This window comes from Sander lucioperca, chromosome 5 (genome assembly GCF_008315115.2).
Source record: "Sander lucioperca isolate FBNREF2018 chromosome 5, SLUC_FBN_1.2, whole genome shotgun sequence".
Classification (NCBI taxonomy): domain Eukaryota; kingdom Metazoa; phylum Chordata; class Actinopteri; order Perciformes; family Percidae; genus Sander; species Sander lucioperca.
The window spans coordinates 28157864-28184867 of NC_050177.1; the positions used below are offsets into that span (position 1 = coordinate 28157864).

Sequence of the window (27004 nt, forward strand, 5' to 3'; positions counted from 1 at the left end):
AAAAAGGAGATATTTGTGTAGGAAGGTTTAAAGGAGAACATCTCCAGGAACTAAAATGATAACTCCCTCTTGTTAATAATTGATGTAGTTTGGACACATCTCTGTATGTTAAAAGAACTGTCCGTGGTTTTAAGAAACATCCTTTTTTCCTCTTTCCCGTGATCAAATCAGTTTCAACTTGACAGAAAGGTCCAGGACAGGTTTAGCCTAGCTTAGCACAAAGCAATGTGCTTTCTACGCTGTGAGAAGAGTGTATGGATGAACCATTAATCTACTCTTTTAGCAGACTAGTTAGCTAGCTGTTTAAAATGTCAGTTGCGGGTGCTGCATGGCTCATGTGAACGATCAGAGACGTACACTGATGTCTAGACTAATTATTGTACAAAGTTCCTCTTGTGCTGGGAGAGTACAGACTCCAAGTTCAAAAACCTTTTTCCTTGTCCCTGCGGTGCAAACACAATATATGTGTGTGTGAGAGTGATGTAATGTTGATGTTTCTCTACAGAGAAAGGTCCACTGTGGCACCAAATGCTTGCTCTTGGGGGAATTGTTGGGTCTCTGTAAATGATAGTGTGGCAGTGGCGTCAGCAGCCGTAATCCTGTTCGCACTGTGCATACTTTCTTTTGAGACACTCATCTAATGATAACAATGTGTAAATTTACACATAGTCTGTTCTGCTCTCTGCTATGTTTAGTTATATTTCCCTCATTGTTTATACGTTATTTCACCCACAAGCCATCCACTATTAATCAGAATATTCATTGTTATGACTCAATCTGTATTTGAGAGGTGGGCCGTCAGGGCCAGCAAGTCCTTCTCTGCTGGCCAAGAGATTGTTATATTTTCATAATTAAAGGCCTATATATTCATTTCTAAAATAAATATATATATTTATCAATTTCATATATGTATTTTATATATTGTATATGCTGCAAGTTTGTTTACATTTTTAGATGTAAAGTTAATGAAAGAAAGGTGGATGTAGTTTTTTGTTCACATGATGAGCAGCTTTTGGTAAGTTTAATGGATTTTTCAGCATTTTAGTGAAATGATTTTATAGCTATTACTGCTTGCTTTAGGTGTTAAAGATTTGAGCAGTGACAGTGGCTGCTGGGCCTTTGTGTGTGCGTAGTGACGTGTGTGTTAAGCCCCCCGCTGCTTGGCTGGAATTTGTGGGGAGGCCTGTTGATCGCTGATTGTGTAATTTGTGTTATTGATTGCTTTGTGGTCACCGTATGAGTAAATATGACCGGTTGTTGTGGGTTTGTTTTGGTTTCTTTGGTAATTCCATTCATTTTGACTTCATGTGATGCAGCATCCTGTCATACTGTGTGAAAGTGATGCTTCAGTCAGCGTGTGTTCATGTCTCTGCAGTAGTGTATTAGGTGTCTCTAGGTGTTGAGTCTTGTGTTAAATCACGTTATTCCACACGGTAATGTCCTAGTAGTAGTAGTAGTAGCAGTAGTAGTAGAAGATTGTAGTTAGTAGTAGTAGTAGTAGTAGTAGTAGTAGTAGAAGATTGTAGCTAGTAGTAGTAGTAGTAGTAGTAGAAGATTGTAGCTAGCAATAGTAGTAGAAGATTGTAGTTAGTTAGTAGTAGTTAGTTAGTAGTAGTGGTAGTAGTAGTAGAAGATTGTAGTTAGTTAGTAGTAGTAGTTAGTTAGTTAGTAGTAGTAGTAGTAGTTAGTTAGTTAGTTAGTAGTAGTAGTAGTAGTAGTAGTAGAAGATTGTAGCTAGCAATAGTAGTAGAAGATTGTAGTTAGTTAGTAGTAATAGTAGTAGTAGTAGTTAGTTAGTAGTAGTAGTAGAAGATTGTAGTTAGTAGTAGTAGTAGTAGTAGTAGTAGTTAGTTAGTTAGTTAGTTAGTAGTAGTAGTTAGTTAGTTAGTTAGTTAGTTAGTTAGTAGTAGTAGTAGTAGTAGTAGTAGAAGATTGTAGCTAGCAATAGTAGTAGAAGATTGTAGTTTGTTAGTAGTAGTAGTAGTAGTTAGTTAGTTAATTAGTAGTAGTAGTAGTAGTGGTAGTAGTAGTAGTTGAAGATTGTACTTAGTTAGTTAGTACTACTAGTAGTAGTAGTAGATTGTAGCTATCAGTAGTAGTATGTTAAATTGATAACCTTTTAAAGGCAAAAACACAAAAAAGAAATATTCATTAATTAAAGGACATTTTCAAATTAAATATATCATTTCATTGTAGTCATGGTAACCACATCATAAATAGCCATTTTTCTCGAATGAGCTGAATGAGAGTTCCCTCTTTCATGAAGGGATTTCGGTGAAATACTTTTTCACCAAACATTTTACACCACATGTTCACACGAAGGTGCACCAGTTTAAATGTTCCCCAGGGAAACGCAAGCCAATGATGGGTTCTACAATGCATGCACTTTCTAGCCCCCTGCTGGTGTTTTATCTTGTAAAGAAGTTGAAAGGGTGAATGCTTATGTTATTTACTGTCTTTTGATGCAACAGTACTGAAGGCCCAGGTGTAAAATACACAGCCCTCCACTGCTGTAGATAAACTGCTGGTTGCTATGGACGCTGCTATCTCTGAACCCACGGATCTAGCATGTTGTTGGTATCATATGTGTTTACATGGACGTGAATATTCCAGTTATGAGGATTATCCTGTTTTTGATCATATTCAGGATATGATGTTTAGGCTACATGGCACACAGAGAAATCAGGTTATTCACATCAGTCAGTCTGGCAATAGGGCATAGTGAACACAGTGGTGCCTGCCTGTAACAGAGGAGGGGGGGACTGACCACCTCAGCCTGTCAGTCAGGCAATAGGGCATAGTGAACCCAGTCTGCGTGGAGTTTTGAAATGTGTAAATACACTTAACTTTACTGGCTTTACTGGCACCACAGCTCTGTGTGTGTGTGTGTGTGTGTGTGTGTCTGTGTGAGTGTGTGTGTGTGTGTGTGTGTGTGTGTGTGTGTGTGTGTGCTTGTTTTACTATATTTGTGGGGTCCAAAAACCGGGGAGTCCAGTGTACTTGTGGGGTCTGCACAGCCTTGTGGGGCCAGAATGCTGGACCCCCCAAGGTTAAAGGTCTGTTTGAGGGTTAAGACTTGGTTTTAGGATTAGGGTTAGAATTAGGTTATGGTTAGAGGGGCACGGGCACAAGAGGACCACTGGTGTAAATAAAACACTTAAAATCTCCTTAAAAAAGCCGGGTTCAGTTATACAAAAATGCAGGATATTAAACAGGTTAAAACTGATGGACAGCGGGAGATTAAAACTTTGAATAAAAGGTCAACTCCACAACTACCCCGGTCTCTCTCCCAAAGACATTACAAAATAAATAAAATACATTTATATATAGTTATGTAAGTAAATAAATAGCCTGGCATCACAATATGATTTAAATTATTAGCCCAATATTAAAAACATTATTTATCCTAAAAAAATAAAACATTTGAAGGTGTAAAATACTGTCTGAATTGCTTGCCCTTGAGGTTTTAGGATTAGGGTTAGAATTAGGTTATGGTTAGGGTGAGGGTAAGGGTTAAGGTTAGGCATTTAGTGGTGATGGTTAAGGTTAGGGTAAGGGGCTAGGGAATGCATTATGTCAATGACGGGTCCCCACAAAGATAGTGAAACAAAAATTTGTTTGTGTGTGTGTGTGTGTGTGTGTGTGTGTGTGTGTGTGTGTGTGTGAGTGTTAATATTTTATAGGGGTGATGTTCTTTGATATTTCTTCTTTTTACCAGATAATAATCCCTCCTGAGTCCCTCCCTCTGTTAACAGCAGGGAGTTTGACTGATGACAGCATGATTTCTCTGTAGTTTGGGGGACAGTGAGGATGACAGCATGATTTCTCTGTAGTTTGGGGGACAGTGGGGATGACAGTATGATTTCTCTGTAGTTTGGGGGACAGTGAGGGACAGAGCCAGGTCTACACCAGGGGCCTGATGTAGAAATGTTGCGTACGCTGGTTTTCACGGACACTTTGTTAGACCGTTGTGTTAGCATGGTTAGCTGCTGTGTTATCAGAGTTAGCTGTTGTTAGCAGAGGTACCTGTTGTTAGCAGAGTTAGCCTCAGTGTTAGCAGTGTTAGCTGTTGTGTTAGCAGAGTTAGCTGGTGTTAGCAGAGTTAGCTGTTGTTAGTGGAGTTAGATGTAGTGTTATCAGGGTTAGCTGTTGATTTAGTAGAGGTAGCCATTGTGTTAGCATGGTTAGCTGCTGTGTTATCAGAGTTAGCTGTTGTTAGCAGAGTTAAATGTTGTTAGCAGAGGTAGCTGTTGTTAGCAGACTTAGATGTAGTGTTAGCAGAGTTAGCTGTTGTTAGCAGAGAAAGATGTAGTGTTAGCAGGATTAGCTGTTGTGTTAGCAGAGTTAGCTGTAGTGTTAGCAGAGTTAGCTGTTGTTACCAGAGTTAGCTGTGTTTAGCAGAGTTAGGTGTAGTGTTAGCAGAGTTAGCTGTTGTTAGCAGAGAAAGATGTAGTGTTAGCAGAGTTAGCAGAGTTAGCTGTTTTGTTAGCAGAGTTAGGTGTAGTGTTAGCAGAGTTAGCTGTTGTTAGCAGAGTTAGGTGTAGTGTTAGAAGAGTTAGCTGTTGTGTTTGTACAGTTAGCTGTTGTGTTAGCAGAGTTAGCTGTTGTTACCAGAGATGGTGGTTGTTAGCAAAGTTAGCTGTTGTGTTAGCAGATTTAGCTGTTTTGTTAGCAGAGAAATATGTAGTGTTAGCAGAGTTAGCTGTTGTTAGCAGAGTTAGCTGTTGTTAGCAGAGGTAGCTGTTGTTAGCAAAGTTAGCTGTAGTGTTAGCAGAGTTAGCTGTTGTTAGCAGTTAGCTGTTGATTTAGCAGAGGTAGCCGTTGTGTTAGCATGGTTAGCTGCTGTGTTATCAGAGTTAGCTGTTGTTAGCAGTTAGCTAGGCAAGGCAGCTTTATTTGTAGAGCACATTTCAGCAACAGGGCAATTCAAAGTGCTTTACATGAAAACAGAATACAAAATTTAAAACAGATAAAATACAAGAATAAAAGTTACAGTGCAGTATGAGAAATGAAACATTAAAGAGCAATTAAAACAGTTAAATATATAAAAGCAGATAAAATAGGAATTTCTCTTTATATGCTTATATAGATTGTTATACAGTGTCAACAATGCAACTTCAGTCTTTGTTTGTACTTAGTGTTCCATTTTTACCAATATGACAAACATCTCAAGCAGTCAGGTCCATATTTTTCCAACCATCTCACCCACAATGGGCCCAGATGCTTCGCACGGCTTTGAGCTTTCATTACTCATAATAACAGAAGCTAGTATACTTTTTTCTTACAATGTGATCGTCACCACAAGGCTCGGTTCTTTTTTCGGCAAACCTTGTAAAAACCCCGTACAGCCCTGCAGACAAAAACCTTTCAGTAGTCAAGAACTTGTTCTTAAACTATCTTATTTCCTTCTGCAGTCTGTCTCTAAATAGACAGGGACCCCCTTGGAGTATGTTAGTCTATTTGTATTTAGGCCTTCTGCCTAATTTTAGTTAGTTTTCTTCTTCTAACTCTTGATCAGCCCGACGTCTGACTCTTCTGTTATTCCCTTGCCATGCTGTGTCAGAGAATTAATCAGATATATGCCCGTTTCTGTAAGAGAATGTCACTTGTAATATAACAAATGAACAGTTATTTAAAGAAAGGCAACATGAAATAGATAGGTCTTCAGCCTTGATTTAAAAGAACTGAGAGTTGCGGCAGACCTGCAGTTTTCTGGGAGTTTGTTCCAGATATGTGGAGCATAGAAACTAAATGCTGCTTCCCCCTGTTTAGTTCTGACTCTAGGGACAACAAGCAGACCTGTCCCAGACCACCTGAGAGGTCTGGGTGGGTCATACTGTACTAGCAGATCAGAAATGTATTTAGGCCCTAAACCGTTTAGTGATTTATAAACCAACAAAAGTATTTTGAAATCAATTCTTTGAGGCACTGGAAGCCAGTGTAGAGACTTCAGTACTGGCGTGATCCACTTTCTTGGTCTTAGTGAGGACTCGAGCAGCAGCGTTCTGAATCAGCTGCAGCTGTCTGATTGATTTTTTAGGGAGACCTGTAAAGACACCGTTACAGTAGTCTAGTCTACTGAAGATAAAAGCATGGATAAGTTTTTCCAAGTCCTGCTGAGACATAAGTCCTTTAACCCTCGATATATTTTTAAGGTGGTAATAGGCTGACTTTGTAATTGTCTTAATGTGGCTGTTAAAATTCAGGTCTGAGTCCATGACTACACCAAGATTTCTGGCTTTGTCTGTTGTTTTTAACATTATCGTTTGAAGCTGAGTGCTGACTTTTAATTGTTCCTCTTTTGCTCCAAAAACAACCACCTCAGTTTTTTCTTCATTTAATTTAAGAAAGTTCTGGCACATCCAGTCGTTAATTTTCTCAATGCACTTAGTCAGTTGTTGTATTGGACTATAGTCCCCTGGCGATAATGTTATATAAAGTTGTGTGTCATCCGCATAACTATGGTAGCTTATTTTGTTTTTTTTTCATAATTTGAGCCAGTGGAAGCATGTAGATGTTAAACAGGAGAGGCCCCAGAACGGAGCCTTGGGGAACTCCGCACGTCATATTTGTATGCTCAGATGTATAATTCCCTATAGACACAAAGTAGTCCCTATTCTTTAAATAAGACTCAAACCACTTTAGTACTGAGCCAGAAATGCCAACCCAGTTTTCCAATCGGTCTAGTAATATGTCATGGTCGACCGTATCAAATGCAGCACTGAGATCAAGTAATACCAAGACTGAAATTTTGCCACTATCTGTGTTTAAGTGGATGTCATTAAAGACTTTAACAAGAGCTGTCTCAGTGCTGTGGTGTGGTCGAAAACCTGACTGGAAGGCATCAAAACTGTTGTTTAGTGACAAGAAAAGGGTCAGTTGTTGAGAAACCGTTTTTTCAATGATTTTACTTAAAAATGGAAGGTTTGATATCGGCCTATAGTTGCTCATTAGTGACGTGTCTAGATTGTTCTTTTTTAAGAGTGGCTTAATGACTGCAGTTTTCAGGGCCTGTGGGAAGATACCTGAGAGAAGAGACGTGTTTACAATCTGTAGAAGATCTGGAGCCAAACAGTTTGCAACATTTTTGAAAAGGCCCGTTGGTAGAATATCAAGGCAGAAGGAGGAGGTTTTCAGATGTTGTATAATGTCCTCCAGGTTTTTACGGTTAATCATATGAAATTGGGTCATATTGGAATGTGTTTTGCCTGGACACTGTGACAACACATACCCTGTACTCGATATGGAAGCACTGACTGTCTAATTTTCTGAATTTTGTCATTGAAGAAGGTGGCAAAATCATTACAGGCCTTGGTGGATAAAAGTTCAGATGCTACTGGTACTGGAGGGTTTGTTAACCTATCGACAGTAGCAAACAAAGCACGTGAATTATTATTGTTTTTGGCAATAATGTCCGAGAAGAAGGACCGCCTTGCATTCCTCAGTTCCAAATTATAAATGCGAAGTCTCTCTTTAAAAGTGTTGTAGTGGACCTGGAGATTAGTTTTTCGCCACCTGCGTTCTGCTTTTCGACACTCTCTTTTTTCTGTTCTTACCAGTATGGCATTTCTCCATGGAGATCTTTTCTTATCAGAGAGAGTTTTTACCTTAATGGGAGCAATGGCATCAATAACATTTGTAATTTTACAATTGAAATTGTCTACAAGCTCAGTGACTGAGACCCCAGTGAGGGTGGGCGTGGACGAGAAAAGCTGAATGAATGTTTCACTGGTGTTGTCAGTGATATACCGTTTTCTTATTAACTTTGTTTGGACACTTTTTTGCACAGAGATAGTGCCATTGAAGAAAACACAGGAATGATCAGAGAGAGCAGCATCAGTCACCACAACCTTGGAAATGTTCAAACCCTTCGAGATAATCAAGTCCAGAGTGTGCCCCATGTTGTGTGTGGGCTCCGTCACATGCTGAGTCAGTCCATAGTTCTCAAAAATACAACACAGTTCTTTGGTCCCTCTATCCTGGGGGTTGTCAACATGAATGTTGAAATCACCAGCAATAACTACACAGTCAAAGTTAATACAGATTAAAGACAGCAGTCCACTAAAGTCGTCAAAGAAGGATGCACAGTATTTAGGTGGCCTGTAGATAATTAGAAATAAAGGTCGAGAGGGGGACCTTAGCTGAAGAGCCACATATTCAAAAGAAGCAAAGTTTCCATAAGCTATTTGAGTACATTGGAACGAGTCGTTAAACAAAATGGCGACTCCACCTCCTTTCTTATTCGCTCTATTCTCACTCATAAAACTGAAGTTAGGGGGAGCTGACTCAATGAGAACAGCATCACTGTTATTATGGTCTAACCAGGTTTCAGTTAAAAACATAAAATCAAGATTGTGTTTAATAATAAAATCATTGATTAAAAATGATTTACCCGCCAAAGACCTGACGTTTAGTAAGGCTAGTGTTAGTGTGTTAAAATAGTTATCTGTCTCATTTTTTGGGACAGGCTGTGGCTGACGAGGAATGGATGCTAAATTTGCTAAGTTGGCAGTTAAGTGCTTCTTTTTCTTACTTAGGTAATAGAAAAAGAATGGTGACTCCGCTATCACAACATAGATTGACGAAGAATTGAATACACAGGGCCCAGGCTTGTCCTGGAAAGAGTCATGAGTGCCACTAGGCATGCAGCCTAGGCCCAGCACATATCAGTTAAAGCTTGTTTCATTCTGTACACAAGCATACTTATCAGTCTGTTGAGAAGGAGTTAGCTGCCGTCCTGGAGGGGACAGAGGTGCCTGGCGTTTTACTGTCAGTGGTTGATGCTGGGGGCCAGTGATGGGAGAAGGTAGTGGGGTAAACTTGGTTCCAGCATCTACCAGCTGCTCCATCCGGTCAGTGAACCCCAACATGTGGCAGGGGGAAACAAGGGAAAGGGTGAATGGGGAGAGCGATGGATCCTCAAGGGCGTCGGTGTTGGTACGGGGGTTTGAGGAGTGTTGGACGGGTGAAGGGGGTTGAGATTTCTCGTCTCCGCTCTGAGGTCCTCCATGGTCAAATCTTTGCTCAGGTGGGGGCTGTGGTGGATCACTGCCACACTTTGTTGTGTCTTCCTCTTGTTCTGTTTGTGTTGATTTATCTTGTCCTGTGTCCTTGGCCGAGGGAGCAGATGTGTGGTGCAGAAAGTAATGTAGGCTAGAGGTGAACAGCTTTACTCCTGGCTTGTTAAGGAAAAGTCCATCTGCTTTAAAAAGATGTCTGCAGTCCCAAAGAATGTTAAAATTGTCAATGAACCGCAGACAGTGGACGGTACATGCAGTTGAAAGCCATTTGTTCAGTGCCAACAGTCTGCTGAATCTCTCAGCTCCTATTCTGACTGGCGGTATAGGGCCACTGATAAACACCTTCGCGGTTAGGGAGCTGACTGTGTTCAGCAGATTCATAAAGTCACGATTCAGCACTTCAGACTGTTGCTTTACAACATCATGTGACCCTATATGAAGTATAATGTTTTTCACAGTTGGGTGTGCTGCCATGATATCCGGGATTCTTTGGGCTAAGTCAGACACCTTGTCTTTGGGAAAACAGAGAATTTTGGTGTTTTTACTGCTTTTTATGTCTTTTACAGCAGAGTCACCCACAATCAGAGTTTGGTGCCCAGTCGTTAGCTTTCCCTGTAGCTTTTTACTTTTTGAATTGCTCTCAGTCCTTACCCTGCTGTGTGACGGTGAGACGCAATCCAGGTCATGTCCAGGGTCCTGCAGCAGAGGAACAAATCTGTTATCCAGTTGCACACTCAGTTGTTGGGGAGGCATTTTGTTGCTAATTCTCCCTTTTGCAGCTCTCCACGGCTGTGTCCTACTGAGTACAGGGGTAGAAGAGGCGCTCTGCCTGGATGGTAATGCAGGCCAGCCGTTCATATCACAAATCTCAGGGCGCTGTGCTCTGCCCGTTAGTCATCCTTTCCAGGAAAAGGATTTACTATTAGGCTTTGCACCAAAAGAGTTCCAGGGAGGACTATCACTTGTTGATTTGTTACTTATTCCACAGCCCTCCTGTTTGTCCGTAGTCTTGCTGGTGCTAGTTAGCCGTGTGTTGGCATGCTTCTGTCCATTGTTTTGGGTCAATGGTAAAGTGGTGTCATTCCCAAATGATCCGTTCACTTCCAGGTTTACTTCTAACCGTTGAAGTTTGGTTTCCAGAATAATAATCTTCTGAAGGAGTTTGTAGTAGTCCTCCATGGAGAAGGGAGGCATCTTGCTGCTAATTAGCTTTAGCTACAATCACTTTAGGACAGGCTTGAGCTATTGGTAGGCCACAGTCACGCAGAAAAATGTTGAAATATGGCAATAGCCTACTATGTCTACAAAAAATGTATAGTCCAGTGATTTATAAGTATCTGAATCAATCTGAATTGTGCTGAATTGCTGCGGAGCTCTCCGTCGTCCGTCAAAAATAGAAGCTCTGCGTATCTGCTCCGGAGGGCTGCGGACTGACGGAGCTGGGACGGAGTCGGGACGCAGACGTTCTGCAGTCAGTGGAAATACACACATTGACTTTAATGGAAACCTAATGACTCCGTCGTCGTTCCGGAGACGTTCCGCAGACGTTCCGCATCCAGTGGAAATTGCCGGTTAGCTGTTGTGTTAGCAGAGTTAGCTGTTGTTAGCAGAGGTAGCTGTTGTTAGCAGAGTTAATAACAATAATAAAGATGTTGTGTGCTACGCTTCACTAACGTAGGTAAAACTTGTGTCAGGCAACAGAGCTTTACTCCATAAAATTAATTTAGACTCATTACAGAACTGCTGCAGGTGTGCTGCAAACAAGGATTTGCTATCAGAGATGTCAAAATTAAAATCACCCATGACATAGACACAGGATGAGCTGGTACCCTCTATGAATGAATGAATAAAAGCTAAACTGTTCAGAAATTCGTCCTCATGCTCATATGATTCATACGGTGTATAAACATTTAAAACAGTACATTTCTTTCCATTACAGTTACACTCTAGTCCAACGGCCCAGTCAACATTTAGACGCACCACCTTCACCATTGAGTCATATTTGATGTTCCACAGTATAGCTACACCACCAGCTATCCTACCTGGAACCAGCCTCGTGCTGAAGTCGGTAGTGGACTCTCCAGCCCCATGGAAGTTCATGTGTATAGTGTTCAACTTATCTAGATCTTGTTTCGCCAGCCAGGTTTCTTGCAGGCACAGAATATCACATTCGTCCAGTATTGTGTCCACAACCAGACGTCTTGATCTATCAGTAACAGTATGTCCTACTCGCAATCCGCGAGTGTTGTAAGACACAACACGCATCTAATGTGTTTAGTTGCTCCCAGTGGAGCAGCTGGCCTTCATCCCGTCCTCGCCCACACATGTAATAGGTACCCCAGCATCGTTGCCGTGCAGCAGCCCCTCATCTCGAGAGCGAGGGGTATCCTCTGGACCAGGCAGACCTCCGTCTGCTCCTCTAGGGCGACGAGGCTCAGAGTAACATCGGACAAAAGACCCAGTGGGCCAAAGCTGCGGGTCGTACAGCTCTGCCACATCATTACATTCAGCAGAGATACAGAAGGAGCTGAATCTACTCTGTGCCGTCTCTATTTTACTACATGTCACTTCCCGACCCAGCTTCATTTTTAAATATTCACTGAGAGTATTGGCATCTACACTGAGATCAAACTTTGTAGCAAATACCTTTACCATCTTTGTTTTGACAGCCAGTATATTGCCAACCACACCAGTCCCGACTATGCCGGTTTTCTTTCTCACATACCTCGCTGAAGTTTTCTCAGTACGAGGTGTAGGGATTCGATGAGCAGGGTTCTCAGTTACCTGCTTCAGTCGTACCTGCTTCAGTCGGCGCCCATCCTTTACCACCTTGCTCCATGGGGGGGTCTGCATTCGCCCCAGGGCTGGATCTACAGACTGGGCTGGCTGACTGCCGTCGGTCCCGCTAGGCGGTACAGTTAACCATCATTAACCCCAGAGGTAGTGCAGGGGGCAGGATCAGGACCCGGCGGCTTCTCCAACACAGTCGAGGGAAGACCTGCGCACTGGGCGCAGGGCCCGGTTGTATCTCCACAGCAGAGAGGCAGGCAGCCGGAAAAGTGGCGTCCGGGCCACAGTGCCCCTCCACAGCAGTCAGCCGGCTGTCGAGTTTAACAGAAACCTCCTGCAGGCCGCTACCTGAGTTCCCATAGTTCTTTTGAGGTAGTCAATGTCAGCATTGATTTGCTGCATATTCCCGAGGAGCACAGAAACATCGATGTGTTCAAATGAGACGGGGGGTAATTCATCCAGGAAGTGCGATACAAATCTTGGGGTCTCTTCACCGCACTCATTAAGCGCTTGGAGGCACATTTTGACATTGTTAATGTCCTTCTTTGGTCCCCTGTGGGAGATCCATCGCTTGTTGTGTGGAAGGAGTTCTGACAAAACTGTCTTTGAAGACTCAATCCGCTCGGAGCTGAAACTGCTCGTTACTATCGACACAATATCATCGTGACTTAGTGTTGGCATTTTGATCATAATAAAGTTCAGCAACTCATCCTCGACTGTGACTCTACCATCTTCAGTATGGTAAATCTCCGGTTTAATTCGAGTAAACTCTCGTGTAAACTCTCCCACAGCACGCCGTGCTGCTGCACCGGCTGCCATACTTTCTTCCTAGTTAGCTGGTGTTAGCAGAGTTAGCTGTTGTGTTAGCATGGTTAGCTGCTGTGTTATCAGAGTTAGCTGTTGTTAGCAGAGGTAGCTGTTGTTAGCAGAGTTAGCTGTTGTTAGCAGAGAAAGATGTAGTGTTAGCAGAGTTAGCTGTTGTGTTAGCATGGTTAGCTGTTGTGTTATCAGAGTTAGCTGTTAGCAAAGTTAAATGTAGTGTTAGCAGAGTTAGCTGTTGTTAGCAGAGTTAGCTGTAGTTAGCATAGTTAGCTGTAGTGTTAGCAGGGTTAGCTGTTGTGTTAGCAGTTAGCTGTTGTGTTAGCAGAGGTAGCTGTTGTTAGCAGAGTTAGCTGTAGTGTTAGCAGAGATAGCTGTTGTGTTAGCAGATGTAGTTGTTGTGTTAGCAGAGTTAGCTGTTGTTAGCAGTTAGCTGTTGTTTTAGCAGAGGTAGCCGTTATGTTAGCATAGTTAGCTGTTGTTAGCAAAGTTAGCTGTAGTGTTAGCATGGTTAGCTGTTGTGTTATCAGAGTTAGCTGTTGTTAGCAGTTAGCTGTTATTTTAGCAGAGGTAGCCGTTGTGTTAGCAGAGTTAGCTGTTGTTAGCAAAGTTAGCTGTAGTGTTAGCATGGTTAGCTGTTGTGTTATCAGAGTTAGCTGTTGTTAGCAGTTAGCTGTTGTTTCAGCAGAGGTAGCAGTTGTGTTAGCAGAGTTAGCTGTTGTTAGCAAAGTTAGCTGTTGTGTTATCAGAGTTAGCTGTTGTTAGCAAAGTTAGCTGTAGTGTTAGCAGAGTTAGCTGTTGTTAGCAGAGTTAGCTGTAGTTAGCATAGTTAGCTGTAGTGTTAGCAGGGTTAGCTATTGTGTTAGCAGAGTTAGCTGTTGTTAGCAGAGAAAGATGTAGTGTTAGCAGAGTTAGCTGTTGTCAGCAGAGGTAGTTGTTGTTAGCAGAGGTAGATGTAGTGTTAGCAGAGTTAGCTGTTGTGTTAGCAGGGTTAGCTGTTGTGTTAGTAGAGTTAGCTGTTGTGTTAGCAGAGTTAGCTGTTGTGTTAGCAGAGTGCAGAGTTAGCTGTTGCTAGCAGAGTCAGCTGTTGTTAGCAGAGTTAGCTGTAGTGTTAGCAGAGATAGCTGTTGTGTTAGCAGATGTAGTTGTTGTGTTAGCAGAGTTAGCTGTTGTTAGCAAAGTTAGCTGTAGTGTTAGCAGAGTTAGCTGTTGTGTTAGCAAAGTTAGCTGTTACTAGTAGAGTTAGCTGCTGTTGTTAGCAGAGTTGTCTCTCTCTCTCTCTCTCTCTCTCTCTCTCTCTGTCTCTCTGTCTCTCTCTCTCTCTCTCTCTCTCTCTCTGAGTCGGAGCTGAGTGTGTGAGTGAGCTGCAGTGTTTGTAGTTTTTCTTACTTTTCTTTTTGTTGTTTTTGATAATTTCAATTGGTTTTTGGTGGTTAGTTTGGTTTATTTGGGTGGTTTTGTCTCCTGCTGGCGTCTCGCCGGTCGGCGTGTGATGCCGCCATGGTGAATGGAGAGGGGTTCTCCACGCTCACCAGGAAACATGGCATTAAGATCTGTCCTAGTTTCCCGTGCAGCGTGGAGGACATTAGTTTAGCTGTGGGGGAAAAGGTCGGGCACGGTAGTATTATGTCGGCCGCTCAGATGAACGGCGCCGTGGTCATCTTCCTGGACCGGGAGGACAAGGTGAACCAAGTCATCGAGGCAGGCATCACCGTGAGAGAAATGTTTGTTCAGGTGCTACCACTGACACAACCAGCCACCAAGGTAGTCCTGTCAAACGTCCCACAGTTCATCTCTTATAGCTTCCTCAGCAGAGAGTTGTCCAGACACGGGAAGATAGTCTCCCCCGTTAAAAAGATCCTGTCTGGATGTAAATCTCCGTTGCTGAAGCAGGTCGTGTCTCACCGGAGGCAGCTCTATAAGAGAGATATAGTGGTCCGCTTCTGTCACTCAAATATGCAGCATGTAATAAAGTTTGATTGATGACCTGCAGGTCAAGAGGTCACAAGCTGTCAAAAACGTGATTTACATCTGCCAGATGTTTCTGACGCAATCCTTCCGGAAACTTCCAGAAGGAGGGCGTGCCTCAGACCGGATATTACCAGGGACAGGAAATTGCGTGTTTTTAAATGAACCAATGAGGAAGAATGAAGTATCTTTACACTATCTGAAGAAGATATACATATAACTGTGAGCCCAGAGAGAGGGTAAGACTGGGCTGTAAAAAAGGAAGGTTCAAAAACGCAAGAGCTCCTCTTACAACAGGCTAAGGAAGTAGCTCTAATAAGCGTGAATGGGCCTAAACCCCAAAGGTCAATGCATCTCCACCCACCCACACACACACACACACACACACACACACACACACACACACCACACACACACCACACACACACACACACACACACAGACCCACACACACACACACACACACACACACACACACACACACAAACAAATGCATGCACTGACACACACACACACACACACACACACACACAAACAAATGCATGCACTGACACACACACACACCCACACACACACACACACAAACAAATGCATGCACTGACACACACACACACACACACACACACACACACACAGACGTTACATTTTGTAAAAAATGTTGATGGTATGTCTGTGCATGCTTAGCCTTGGTTGGTATGTCTGGCTCACACTGTCCTCTGCCCTCCTGCGTCCTCCGCTGCTCCATACTCATCTGGCTGTACCTGCATCGTTCTGGCCCGGGGATCTGTGTTCACTCCCCTTTTCCCTCCACACCTATTTTTCCCATGCCCGAACACTCTACCGCACAAAATCACACATGGCATTTGAACACATAACATTCATTGTGACTACTTTCTTTGAATTTTGAGTGATTTATTCAACTTAGTCACACTTTTTTTTTGTTTACGGTCAAAATGTAGGAAAGAGTATAATATTCATCCATACACACACTCCTACAACTTTCTTGTGCTTGTGTACCATTATACACATGAAACACACGCACGCACACACACACACACATACACACGAAAAACAGACATACACACACACGAAACACACACACACACACACGAAACACACACACACACAGCAGTTTTTTTCATATCTACAACATCTATCAATGTTGGAAGATCTCTCTTGGAGTAATTCAATTCAATTCAATTCAATTTTATTTATAGTATCAAATCATAACAAGAGTTATCTCGAGACACTTTACAGATAGAGTAGGTCTAGACCAAACTCTGTAGTTTACAAAGCCCCAACTATTACAGTGGTTGCCTCAAGAGCAAGCATTAGCAGTAGCTATTGCGACAGTGGCGAGGAAAAACTCCCTTTTTTGTTAGGAAGAAACCTCGGACAGACCCAGACTCTTGGTAGGCGGTGTCTGGCGGCACCAGTTGGGGGAGTGGTGAATGGTGGCAATAATAGTCATAATAAAGATAGTGAAGCAGTGATCACAATGGTAGTCGTAGTAGTTCATGTCATAGTAGGGCACAGCAGGGCGTTACGGGGTGTAGTGTGGCACAGCAGCCTGGGTGGACGCGGTTGGACGCGGCAGGACGCAGTCGGACACTGCGGGGAAACGTAGAGCGTAGCAGGGTGTAGTAAGTCCATAGCGTCAGCTGCACCCAGGACCCCGGTGTAGGTGCCACCCAATTCCAAGGCGATGTTCTGGGTGAAGAAGAAGCAAAGGGACTCCGGGGAGACAACTCCCCAGAGCTAGGTTAGTAACAGGCAATTCTGGGACTAAGATGCACACAAAAGGAGACAAGTGAAAAGAGAGAAGAGGGAGCAGCTCATTGTGTCCTTGGAAGGAGCTTCCCACAGCAGTCTAGAGTTATAATAGCATAACTAAGAGAGGCAGGCTAAAGAGAGGGGCCCTGGACCGGGCTCGTACTCTCCCCTGCCGGAACGGGCTTGTACTTCCTGCCTCCCTCTACTCTACTCTACTATGCTGCAACTCCTCACTCCCTAACTATAAGCTTTATCAAAGATGATGGTTTTCAGTTTATTCTTAAATGTGGCGACGGTGTCGGCCCCCCGAACCCAAGTTGGGAGCTGGTTCCACAGGAGAGGAGCCTGGTAGCTGAAGGCTCTGGCTCCCATTCTACTTTTAGAGACTCTAGGAACCACAAGTAGCTCTGAGTTCTGGGAGCGTAGTGCTCTAGTGGGACAATAAGGTACTAAGAGCTCTTCTATGTATGATGGTGCTTGACCATTTAGTGCTTTGTAGGTCAGGAGAAGGATTTTAAATTCAATCCTGGATTTTACAGGAAGCCAATGCAGAGAAGCTAATACAGGAGAAATGTGATCTCTTTTGTTAGTTCTTGTCAGAACACGTGCTGCAGCATTCTGGATCAGCTGGAGGGTCTTGAGGGACTTATTTGAGCATCCTGATAGTAAAGAATTACAGTAGTCCAGCCGGGAAGTAACGAATGCATGGACTAGTTTTTCAGCATCGTTTTGAGACAGGATGTTCCTGATTTTGGCAATGTTACGAAGATGGAAAAAGGCTGTTCTTGAGGTTTGTTTTAAGTGGGCGTTAAAGGATAGATCCTGGTCAAAAATGATTCCTAGATTTCTGACAGTAGTGCTGGAGGCCAGGGCAATACCATCTAGGGTAGCTATATATTTAGATAATGAAGTTCGGTGGTGCTTGGGTCCCAGCACAATAACTTCCGTTTTGTTTGAGTTTAACATCAGAAAATTGTGGGTCATCCAGGATTTTATATCTTTAATGCACGCTTGAAGTTTAGCTAACTGACCGCTTTCGTCTGGCTTGATTGACAGATATAATTGGGTGTCGTCTGCGTAACAGTGAAAGTTAATTGAGTGTTTCCTAATAATATTGCCTAGAGGAAGCATATATAAAGAGAATAGAATTGGTCCAAGCACTGAGCCTTGAGGAACGCCATGGATAACTTTAGCGTATTTGGATGGTTTATCGTTAATATTAACAAATTGGGATCGCTCAGAAAAATAGGACTTAAACCAGCTTAGTGCGATTCCTTTAATGCCAACTAAATGTTCCAGTCTCTGTAAGAGGATGGTATGGTCAATAGTGTCGAATGCAGCACTAATATCTAATAAGACAAGTACGGAGACAAGTCCTTTGTCAGCAGCAGTTAGAAGGTTGTTAGTGATTTTCACCAGTGCCGTCTCTGTGCTATGATGCATTCTAAATCCTGACTGAAAGTCCTCAAATAGACTATTTCTATGCAGAAAGTCACACAATTGATTAGTGACTACCTTCTAAAGGATTTTGGAGAGAAACGGGAGGTTAGATATAGGTCTATAGTTGGCTAAGACCTCAGGGTCGAGGGTGGGTTTTTTCAGAATAGGTTTTATCACAGCTACTTTAAAAGACTGCGGTACGTGACCCATTAATAAGGACATATTGATCGTATCTAGTAATGTGGTATTGACCACGGGTAGTGCTTCTTTAAGTAGCCTCGTTGGAATGGGGTCTAAGAGACAGGTAGTTAACATTAATTGTTGGAGGTCTAAAGGATAAAAGCCGTCTAAATAAGTATCAGGTCTTATCGTTCTCTCTAGCCCTCCTGCGCCCAATGGTGAGCCGTTAGAAGCTGTGGGCAGAAGGTGATGAATTTTTTCTCTAATTGTTATAATTTTATCATTAAAAAAGGTCATGAAGTCATCACTGCTCAGAGCTATAGGAATAGATGGCTCAACAGAGCTGTGACTCTTTGTCAGCCTGGCTACAGTGCTGAAAAGAAACCTTGGGTTGTTCTTATTTTCTTCTATTAGTATTGAGTAATAGTCTGATCTGGCATTTCTGAGGGCCCTCCTATAATTTTTTAGACTATCTTGCCAATCCACACGAGATTCTTCCAGTTTGGTGGAACGCCATTTACTTTCAAGTTTTCGTGAGATTTGTTTTAATTTGCGAGTTTGGGAGTTATACCAAGGTGCTAGTTTCCTTTCCTTCATCATCTTCTTTTTGAGAGGAGCAACAGAGTCTAAAGTAGTCCGTAGGCAGGCCGTAGCAGCATCTACAAAGTTATCAAGTTGGGAGGGACTAGAGTTAACATAACAGTCCTCTGTTATATTAAGGCATGACATTGAGTTAAGTGCTGTTGGAATATCTTCCTTAAATTTAGCTATAGCACTGTCAGATAAGCATCTAGTGTAGAAACTTTTATTTAATTTCGTATAGTCTGGTAGTAGGAATTCGAAAGTTATTAAAAAATGGTCTGATAATAAAGGATTCTGCGGAAATACTATTAAATCGTCAATTTTGATGCCATATTCTAGCACAAGGTCGAGGGTGTGGTTAAAACAGTGCGTGGCCTTATGCACCCTCTGACTGAAACCAATAGAATCTAGCAGTGAATTGAAAGCAGTACTAAGGCTATTGCTGTCATCACACACCCTTATTTATATATATATATATATATATATATATATATATATATATATATATATATATATATATATACCTGAACCCAGCTGTGTGTCCTTTAAGAGCAATGGGTCATATCAAGGCCTCATTGACTTTACAGGAGAGCAACCCTCTGCTGACAAGAGGTAAGCTGTTAATATGATAATATTACTCACCATCCTCTCTTGAACTCCATCCTCTCAGTCTCAGCCACTCGAGGTGAAACTCTCTACAAGCTCTCTAGAAAACCTAGTACTTACCTGTCTCTGTCCGTTATGAGACTCTTACCTCTCTTTGTGTTTGTCCCCTGCAGCCATCATCTCCAAACCCCTCTGTTGCCTCCAGTCAGCTGGCCTCACCATTCAGTCCCCTCCTCACGGCTCCCTGCTCCATCCTGCCTCCTCTCCCTTTTCCAGCCTTCCCCTCTTCCACTCCTCTGCTCCGTCCTGCCTCCTCTCACTCTTCCAGCCTTCCCCTCTTCGACTCCTCTGCTCCCCAGACTCCAGTGCCTCCTCCTCGGTCCCCTCGGCCCTGGTTATTTTTAAACATTTATATGTTTGTGTGTGTGTGTGTGTGTGTGTGTGTGTGTGTGTGTGTGTGTGTGTGTGTGTGTGTGTGTGTGTGTGTGTTTGTGTGTGTGTGTGTCTGTGTGTTTGTGTGTGTGTGTGTGTGTGTGTGTGTGTGTGTGTGTGTGTGTGTGTGTGTGTGTGTGTGTGTGTGTGTGTGTGTGTGTGTGTGTGTGTGAGAAAGACTTCACTGTTGGTATCAGTGAGGAAAGAAGACAGAGGGGGGATGGATTTCATATTTTAGGAAAAATGTTCAGCTTGTGTAATGAGTAGTCAGTGTCTACAGTCATTAAGGTTCAAAGGTTCAAGGTGTGTGTGTGTGTGTGTGTGTGTGTGTGTGTGTGTGTGTGTGTGTGTGTATAAAGTGAGACACAACACAACTCTAATGTTTCTGAGAAAAGGTTCAAGGTTCTTGTCCAATGAAATATAATCATTTACAGCGAGCAGTGGGAGTTAATAAGTTATTTAGGTAATTTATATTTTAGCAGAGAGAGAGACAGACATCATATTCTAGCATTATAGATTTCTCTCCAGGTGGAGAGTAACCCTCTTCTTCATCAACTCTTCTTCATCAACTCTTTGGACTGTTTGAAGAAACTGTAAGTAGCTGTTTGGTACTTTAACAACACGTTAGTCTTTGGTCTCTTCAGGGTTAGTTTCTGGCTCTGTAATGTTAAATATAATGTTTCTACTTCACTTCTTATTTCCTGAGAAAGTGTTCAGGACTCTTGTGTTAAAGATAAAGCTCCATGTTGTAAAATGAACTACTACAGAGGAGGTTTTAAATACTTTGCCAGGTGTTTATACGTCTGTCTGTCCCAACCGTGAGGCTGCAGTCAGAAAACTTTACAGCCAAGCTGATCTCACAGAATTCTGTGAAATGAACACGGCTCCTTAAGTTAAGGAAAAGGTCGTGGGTGGGCTTGCGGTTCTGTGACACGCGGGAAGAAGGGGACGGAAAAGAAGAAAGCGACTTTAGGAAACTTGACATGCGGGACATAAACCCCGGTCTCCTGGGTGAAAGTCCTGTGTTTAACCCATCCTCCCCCACCCAACCAACCTCCTTATGCGGAATATCAGCCTTACATACTACTCGCTACCGTAGTCGCTCTTAATGCTACGTCATCTTCTCATTAACTTTACATTGGCATTGTTTTTCCATGGTGGCCACACAGATTTTTCACACATTCCGTGCCACCACCACGTAATGCGCTGTTAACAATTCGTGATCATTTTACGGGATTCTGTGAGACCAGGCTGTTACAGCTGTGTATTTGAGATCTAAATGAAGGCTGAGTTTGAAGATGGGTGTTGAAGATCAGAAAGCTGTCTGCAGCAGTTAGTGTCGGTTGGTTTATTCACTAACAGGACTGATGTGGAGACAACATGACTCAGCTCTTTTATTCTCTAACTAAATCAACTAATATGTAACTGCGTCACTATGAGCTGGTACTATGGTAGCTGGTAGCTCGTGTATGAATTATAAAAACATAAATGACTGCATTTAGGCGCCTACAAACATCCTCATTTATTGGAAGGAGAACACAAAACTCAGGAGGCAGGCAACAGTTAAACATGTAAATATTTAGAATATAATGCAGTAAGAAGGCTTTTACATCAGGGACCTGAGCCCAGATCTGCTCTCTTTTAATTAAAGACATTCTTAGTTGACTACCACTCAAATGATTTGATGGACTAATGGATAGTTGATTTAATGGACAGGTCTGTAAAACAGAGTTTCTCCTCAAAGACTCATGCTAAAGCTCCAAAAAGCTTTAAATCCTGTTTTTACATTCCATACACAGGACAGAAAGGTGAGATTGATTGTCATAATGGAGTCTTGTCTCCATTAGAGTACATAAAGATGACATTAGTCCTGGAGTCTTTCCAATGTTCCTGTTCTCCCAGAAAGAGAATGAGTGACAGAGCAGGATGAGCAGAGAGCAGAAATCATTCAGTGAAGAGCTTCAGACTTTATTTTCTGCTTGATAGCTTCTAGTTTCTCCAGCAGCTTCTGTTTCTGGAGATTAAAAAGTGGTCTTCCTCTCTTTCTAACAGGACCCATGAGAGACCAGACCCTGCTGAACCAGGACCTGAACCTGAACCCAGCTGTGTGTCCATGAAGAGTGTCTGGTCCAAGGAGACACCACTACTTTAAAAAGATAAATAAAAAAACTGTAGTGGAGAGGCAAATTAAAATGGAGAGATTGGACTGGGAGAAGGAGCAAATTAAAATGGAGAGACATAAATGGGAGAGGGAGCGATATGCATTGAAACAGGAAATTAATATGTTAAGAGGACAGAGGTGAGTTGTTCTGAAACCTCCAACAAACTAGAAGTAGTGTTGTCTCATTGGGTGTGTGGTCTTCTTGTAGAGGGTCTCTGTGTTTCCAGCCCACTGTAGCCTGTCGTCCAGGTGCACTCTGGGATATCTATAGTCCTGTTTTCACCTGGTTTTAAAATCTGATGTGAGTGATCTCTCAGACCACTCCCTGGAAAAGATGGCCACCGGTATACAATAACCTTATTATTAGTTTCATCAAACGTCCCCTAATACACCAGTATGTAGGATATTACTACAGTACACTGTACTATTACTACAGACATTCCTGCTTGTATGTCTCCTTTTGTGATTTATTAGCCTCTCATTGGCAGATCTCCACAGCTCTGAGTGAACTAGGGAGCTGATTGGTCAAAGCAGCAGCTGTGAAATGGTTTAATTTACTTTATGAAGTCAGCAACATAACAAAACATTTGAAAGAACCAACTCCTCCTGAAGAACAGTGGCATCTTATTAAAGTAGAATATTATAAAGGATATTTTTATTGATTTTAATTGTGTTTCTGTCAGAAAGTAAGTCATTATTGGCATTTATTTTTAATAATTAGGCTTATATACATATTTATCTTAATTATATATTTTCACAGTTATGTTATGCAGGGAGTCTTTAACTGAACATGTGATCTTCAATAAATGTGTTTTTCTATCAGGACCCATCAGAGACCTGATCCTGAACCTGAACCTGGACCTGGACCTGAACCTGAACCTGGACCTGGACCCAGCTGTGTGTCCTTTAAGAGTGATCGGTCAAAAGTTCACTCTATTAACTTTAAAGGAGAGCAACCCTCTTCTGAAAAGAGGTAAGCTGTTAATATTATAATATTACTGATTCATGTTTCAACTTTTATGTATCCAGAGAAGATTTTATTTATTTTCAGCATCTTTCTTCCTCACATCCATTCATATTCTTACATCTGAAAGTTGTCCAGTTAAACCAGTCTTCATCTCTTGACTTTAGGTGAATATTGGATCTGGTTTGGTCCAGTAGATTCTCTGGTGTTTTAGCTTTTTAACCCAGTTTTTTGTATAGTTTATTGAATTTCTTTGTGTTAATCTTGTTTTAGTTGCTGCTTGTATCTCCAGCAGTTTTTGTGTCTGAATACTAAAATGTGAATTTCTTTCCCTGTTGGTCTTACTCTCTGTGTAACAGGATCCATCAGAGACCAGACTCTGCTGAACCTGAACCTGAACCTGAACCCAGCTGTGTGTCCTTCAAGAGTGACTGGTCAAATAATGATCGCTATTTTGACTTTAAAGGTCAACAACCCTCTGCTGAAAAGAGGTAAGCTGTTAATAATATTCTAATATTGTTGATTCATGTTTTTACTTTTATGTATCCAGAGAAGTTTTGAAGTTTATTTTCAGCATATTTATTCTTCCTGATTCCTCCACAGAGTGGACCAGGAGATCTCAGAGGTTCCCAGTGGTCAGTCTGCCCAGCAGCATCAAACACACCTGGACTCCATATTTATGGTCTGTATTTGTACAACTACTACTTTTACATCTATTCTGTTCACAATCATCTCCATGCTCAGGGCTCGACAGTAACTGTTGCCCAGTTGCCCTTGGCAACCAGATTGAGTCAACTGGCACCGAATGGAATAGCAAGGCGGATTTCGGTGCCTTATTACGGTGCCACTTAAATGTCTGCGCTGCTCTCTGATGCTCCGAAAACAGACGTTAGAGGCAACAGAAACATCGCTGCATGTCACGCTAGTAAACACTAATAACACTAACGTTACACAGCAGGTAACGTTAGCCTACCGTTAGCTACAGTAGTAACTGGATTAAACACGGCTAAAATGCTGACAGCTAAACAGTGTGAAGTGTGTTTGCACTGGGATGGCACGGTTCTGGCGCTTGCCCTCTCTACTGGACCCAATTCAGAACATGGATCCAAGAGCATAGCTTTAAGGAAGTCTCTTTTACCTCCTGATTCTTCCATTGGTGTAGTCCTCCTGCAGGGCCAGCAGTGCCAAGTTGTTTATGAAACAATTATCACTCAGTACAAGCGCAAATAACTTATTCCCACATTTACTTTCTGCAGTCTGACATCAGTTCATCACCTCACCATCTGCGTCGCCAATTCCCATTGTCTCCAAAATGTGCGTACACATGCGTCAGAGTTTGCATGGAGGATCGCACATTCTCCCATCAAGTTTACTTTTTATAAAGAACAACATTTGTGTGGGAAGTGGCGTATGCACATTTTCAGCCCCGGTTTGTGCGTATGCCACATTTATAAATGAGACCCCTGATCAGTTTTATTGTGTCATTCATATTATCTTCTGTTCCAGTTGCTGGAGGAGAACATCATCACTTTTGTGAAGAACGAGCTGAAGAAGATCCAGAAGGTTCTGAGTCCAGATTACCCAGAATGCTCAGAGAGTCAGAGGGAGGGTGAGGATGAAGAGCAGAGGAACAGAGAGGCATTTGTGAAGATCACGCTGCACTTCCTGAGGAGAATGAAGCAGGACGAACTGGCTGACCGTCTGCAGAGCAGTAAGAGGATTTCTCTAAAGATTTAACTTGCTGGACTAATGGGAAATATACTAATGTCTACAGAGAAGAGTCAAAGTATGTTCTGGTTTCTTTATAAATCACCTACTTATCTTCTTTGTTGTGTGTTCATTCAGTAAGTCCTGCTGGACTTTGTAAGCGTACACTGAAATCTAACCAGCAGAAGAAGTTCCAGCGTCTGTTTGAGGGGATTGCTAAAGCAGGAAACCCAACCCTTCTGAATCAGATGTTCACAGAGATCTACATCACAAAGGGAGGGACTGCAGAGGTCAATGATGAGCATGAGGTCAGACATATTGAAAGAGCATCCAGGAAACCAGACAGACCAGAAACAACAATCAGACAAGACGACATCTTTAAAACCCCACCTGGAAGAGATGAACCAATCAGAACAGTGCTGACCAAGGGAGTGGCTGGCATCGGGAAAACAGTCTTAACACAGAAGTTCACTCTGGACTGGGCTGAAGGCAAAGCCAACCAGGACATCCAGTTCACATTTCCATTCACCTTCAGAGAGCTGAATGTGCTGAAAGAGAGAAAGTTCAGCTTGGTGGAACTTGTTCATTACTTCTTTAGTGAAACCAAAGAAGCAGGAATCTGCAGGTTTGAAGAGTTCCCAGTTGTGTTCATCTTTGACGGTCTGGATGAGTGTCGACTTCCTCTGGACTTTCTCAACACTAAAATCCTGACTGATGTTACAAAGTCCACCTCAGTGGGTGTGCTGCTGACAAACCTCATCAGGGGGAATCTGCTTCCCTCGTCTTGCCTCTGGATAACCACACGACCTGCAGCAGCCAATCAGATCCCTCCTGGGTGTGTTGACATGTTGACAGAGGTCAGAGGGTTCACCGACCCACAGAAGGAGGAGTACTTCAGGAAGAGATTCAGAGATAAGAAGCAGGCCAACAGAATCATCTCCCACATCAAAAGATCACGAAGCCTCCACATCATGTGTCACATCCCAGTCTTCTGCTGGATCACTGCTACAGTTCTGGAGGACGTGTTGAAGACCAGAGAGGGAGGAGAGCTGCCCAAAACTCTGACTGAGATGTACATCCACTTCCTGGTGGTTCAGTCCAAAATGAAGAACATCAAGTATGATGGAGGAGCTGAGACAGATTCACACTGGAGTCCAGAGAACAGGAAGATGATGGAGTCTCTGGGAAAACTGGCTTTCGAGCAGCTGCAGAAAGGCAACCTGATCTTCTATGAATCAGACCTGATAGAGTGCGGCATCGATATCACAGCAGCCTCAGTGTGCTCAGGAGTGTTCACACAGATCTTTAAAGAGGAGAGAGGACTGTACCAGGACAAGGTGTTCTGCTTCGTTCATCTGAGTGTTCAGGAGTTTCTGGCTGCTCTTCATGTCCGTCTGACCTTCACCAACTCTGGAGTCAACCTGCTGTCAGAAGAACAAACAACATCAACACAGTTCTACCAGAGTGCTGTGGACAAGGCCTTACAGAGTCCAAATGGACACCTGGACCTTTTCCTCCGCTTCCTCCTGGGTCTTTCACAAGAGACCAATCAGAATCTCCTACGAGGTCTTATGACACAAACAGGAAGTAGCTCAAAGACCAAAAAGGAAACAGTCAAATACATCAAGAAGAAGATCAATGAGAATCTGTCTGCAGAGAGAAGCATCAATCTGTTCCACTGTCTGAATGAACTGAATGATCATTCTCTAGTGGAGGAGATCCAACAGGCCCTGAGTTCAGGAAGTCTCTCCACACATAAACTGTCTCCTGCTCAGTGGTCAGCTCTGGTCTTCATCTTACTGTCATCAGAAGAAGATCTGGACGTGTTTGACCTGAAGAAATACTCTGCTTCAGAGGAGGCTCTTCTGAGGCTGCTGCCAGTGGTCAAAGCCTCCAACAAAGCTCTGTTAGTGGGATTTATTCATCAATAAATACTCTGATATCTTTCAACAGGAAAGTAAATAGGAAGAAAGAAGAAAAATAAATAACTTGTTTCCTTTCTGTTGTCTCTCCAGATTGAGTGGCTGTAATCTGTCAGAGAGAAGCTGTGAAGCTCTGTCCTCAGTTCTCAGCTCCCAGTCCTCTAGTGTGAGAGAGCTGGACCTGAGTAACAACAACCTGCAGGATTTAGGAGGGAAGCTGATCTCTGTTGGACTGAAGAGTCCACACTGCACACTGGAGACTCTTAGGTCAATTCAATTCAATTTTATTTATAGTGTCAAATCATAACAAGAGTTATCTCAGGACACTTTACAGATAGAGTAGGTGTAGACCACACTCTATAATTTACAAAGATCCAACAATCAGTCATTCAGGACTCAGTAAAGCAACACTAGGTAACTTTTCCCGCTTCGGTCCCCCTATAGGTTGGAAGCGGAATTGTCCATTACATTACATTACATTATGCAAGTTTGCCAGATAAGGTAGCTGATCTGTAGTTCAAATGAGACATAATGGACAATTCTGCTTCCAACCTGTAGGGGGACCGAAGCTGGAAAAGTTTTCTAGTGTTGCTTTGACCCATTCAACTGATGACCATTTAAACTCTGATTAACTTTAGTT

The 27004-nt window shown here is 42.6% G+C and overlaps 1 protein-coding gene across 1 annotated transcript in view; it reads left to right on the forward strand.

Annotated features, from left to right (window-relative positions):
- LOC116057049 (NACHT, LRR and PYD domains-containing protein 12-like) overlaps positions 1 to 27004 on the forward strand; it is a gene marked incomplete at its 3' end in the record, with an annotated part of 36588 nt that overhangs the window by 3949 nt on the left and 5635 nt on the right. The window contains exon 5 of the mRNA XM_031309477.2: positions 26458 to 26631. Within this exon, the coding sequence (XP_031165337.2) occupies positions 26458 to 26631 (174 nt within the window). The remainder of the gene's footprint in view (positions 1 to 26457; positions 26632 to 27004) is intronic.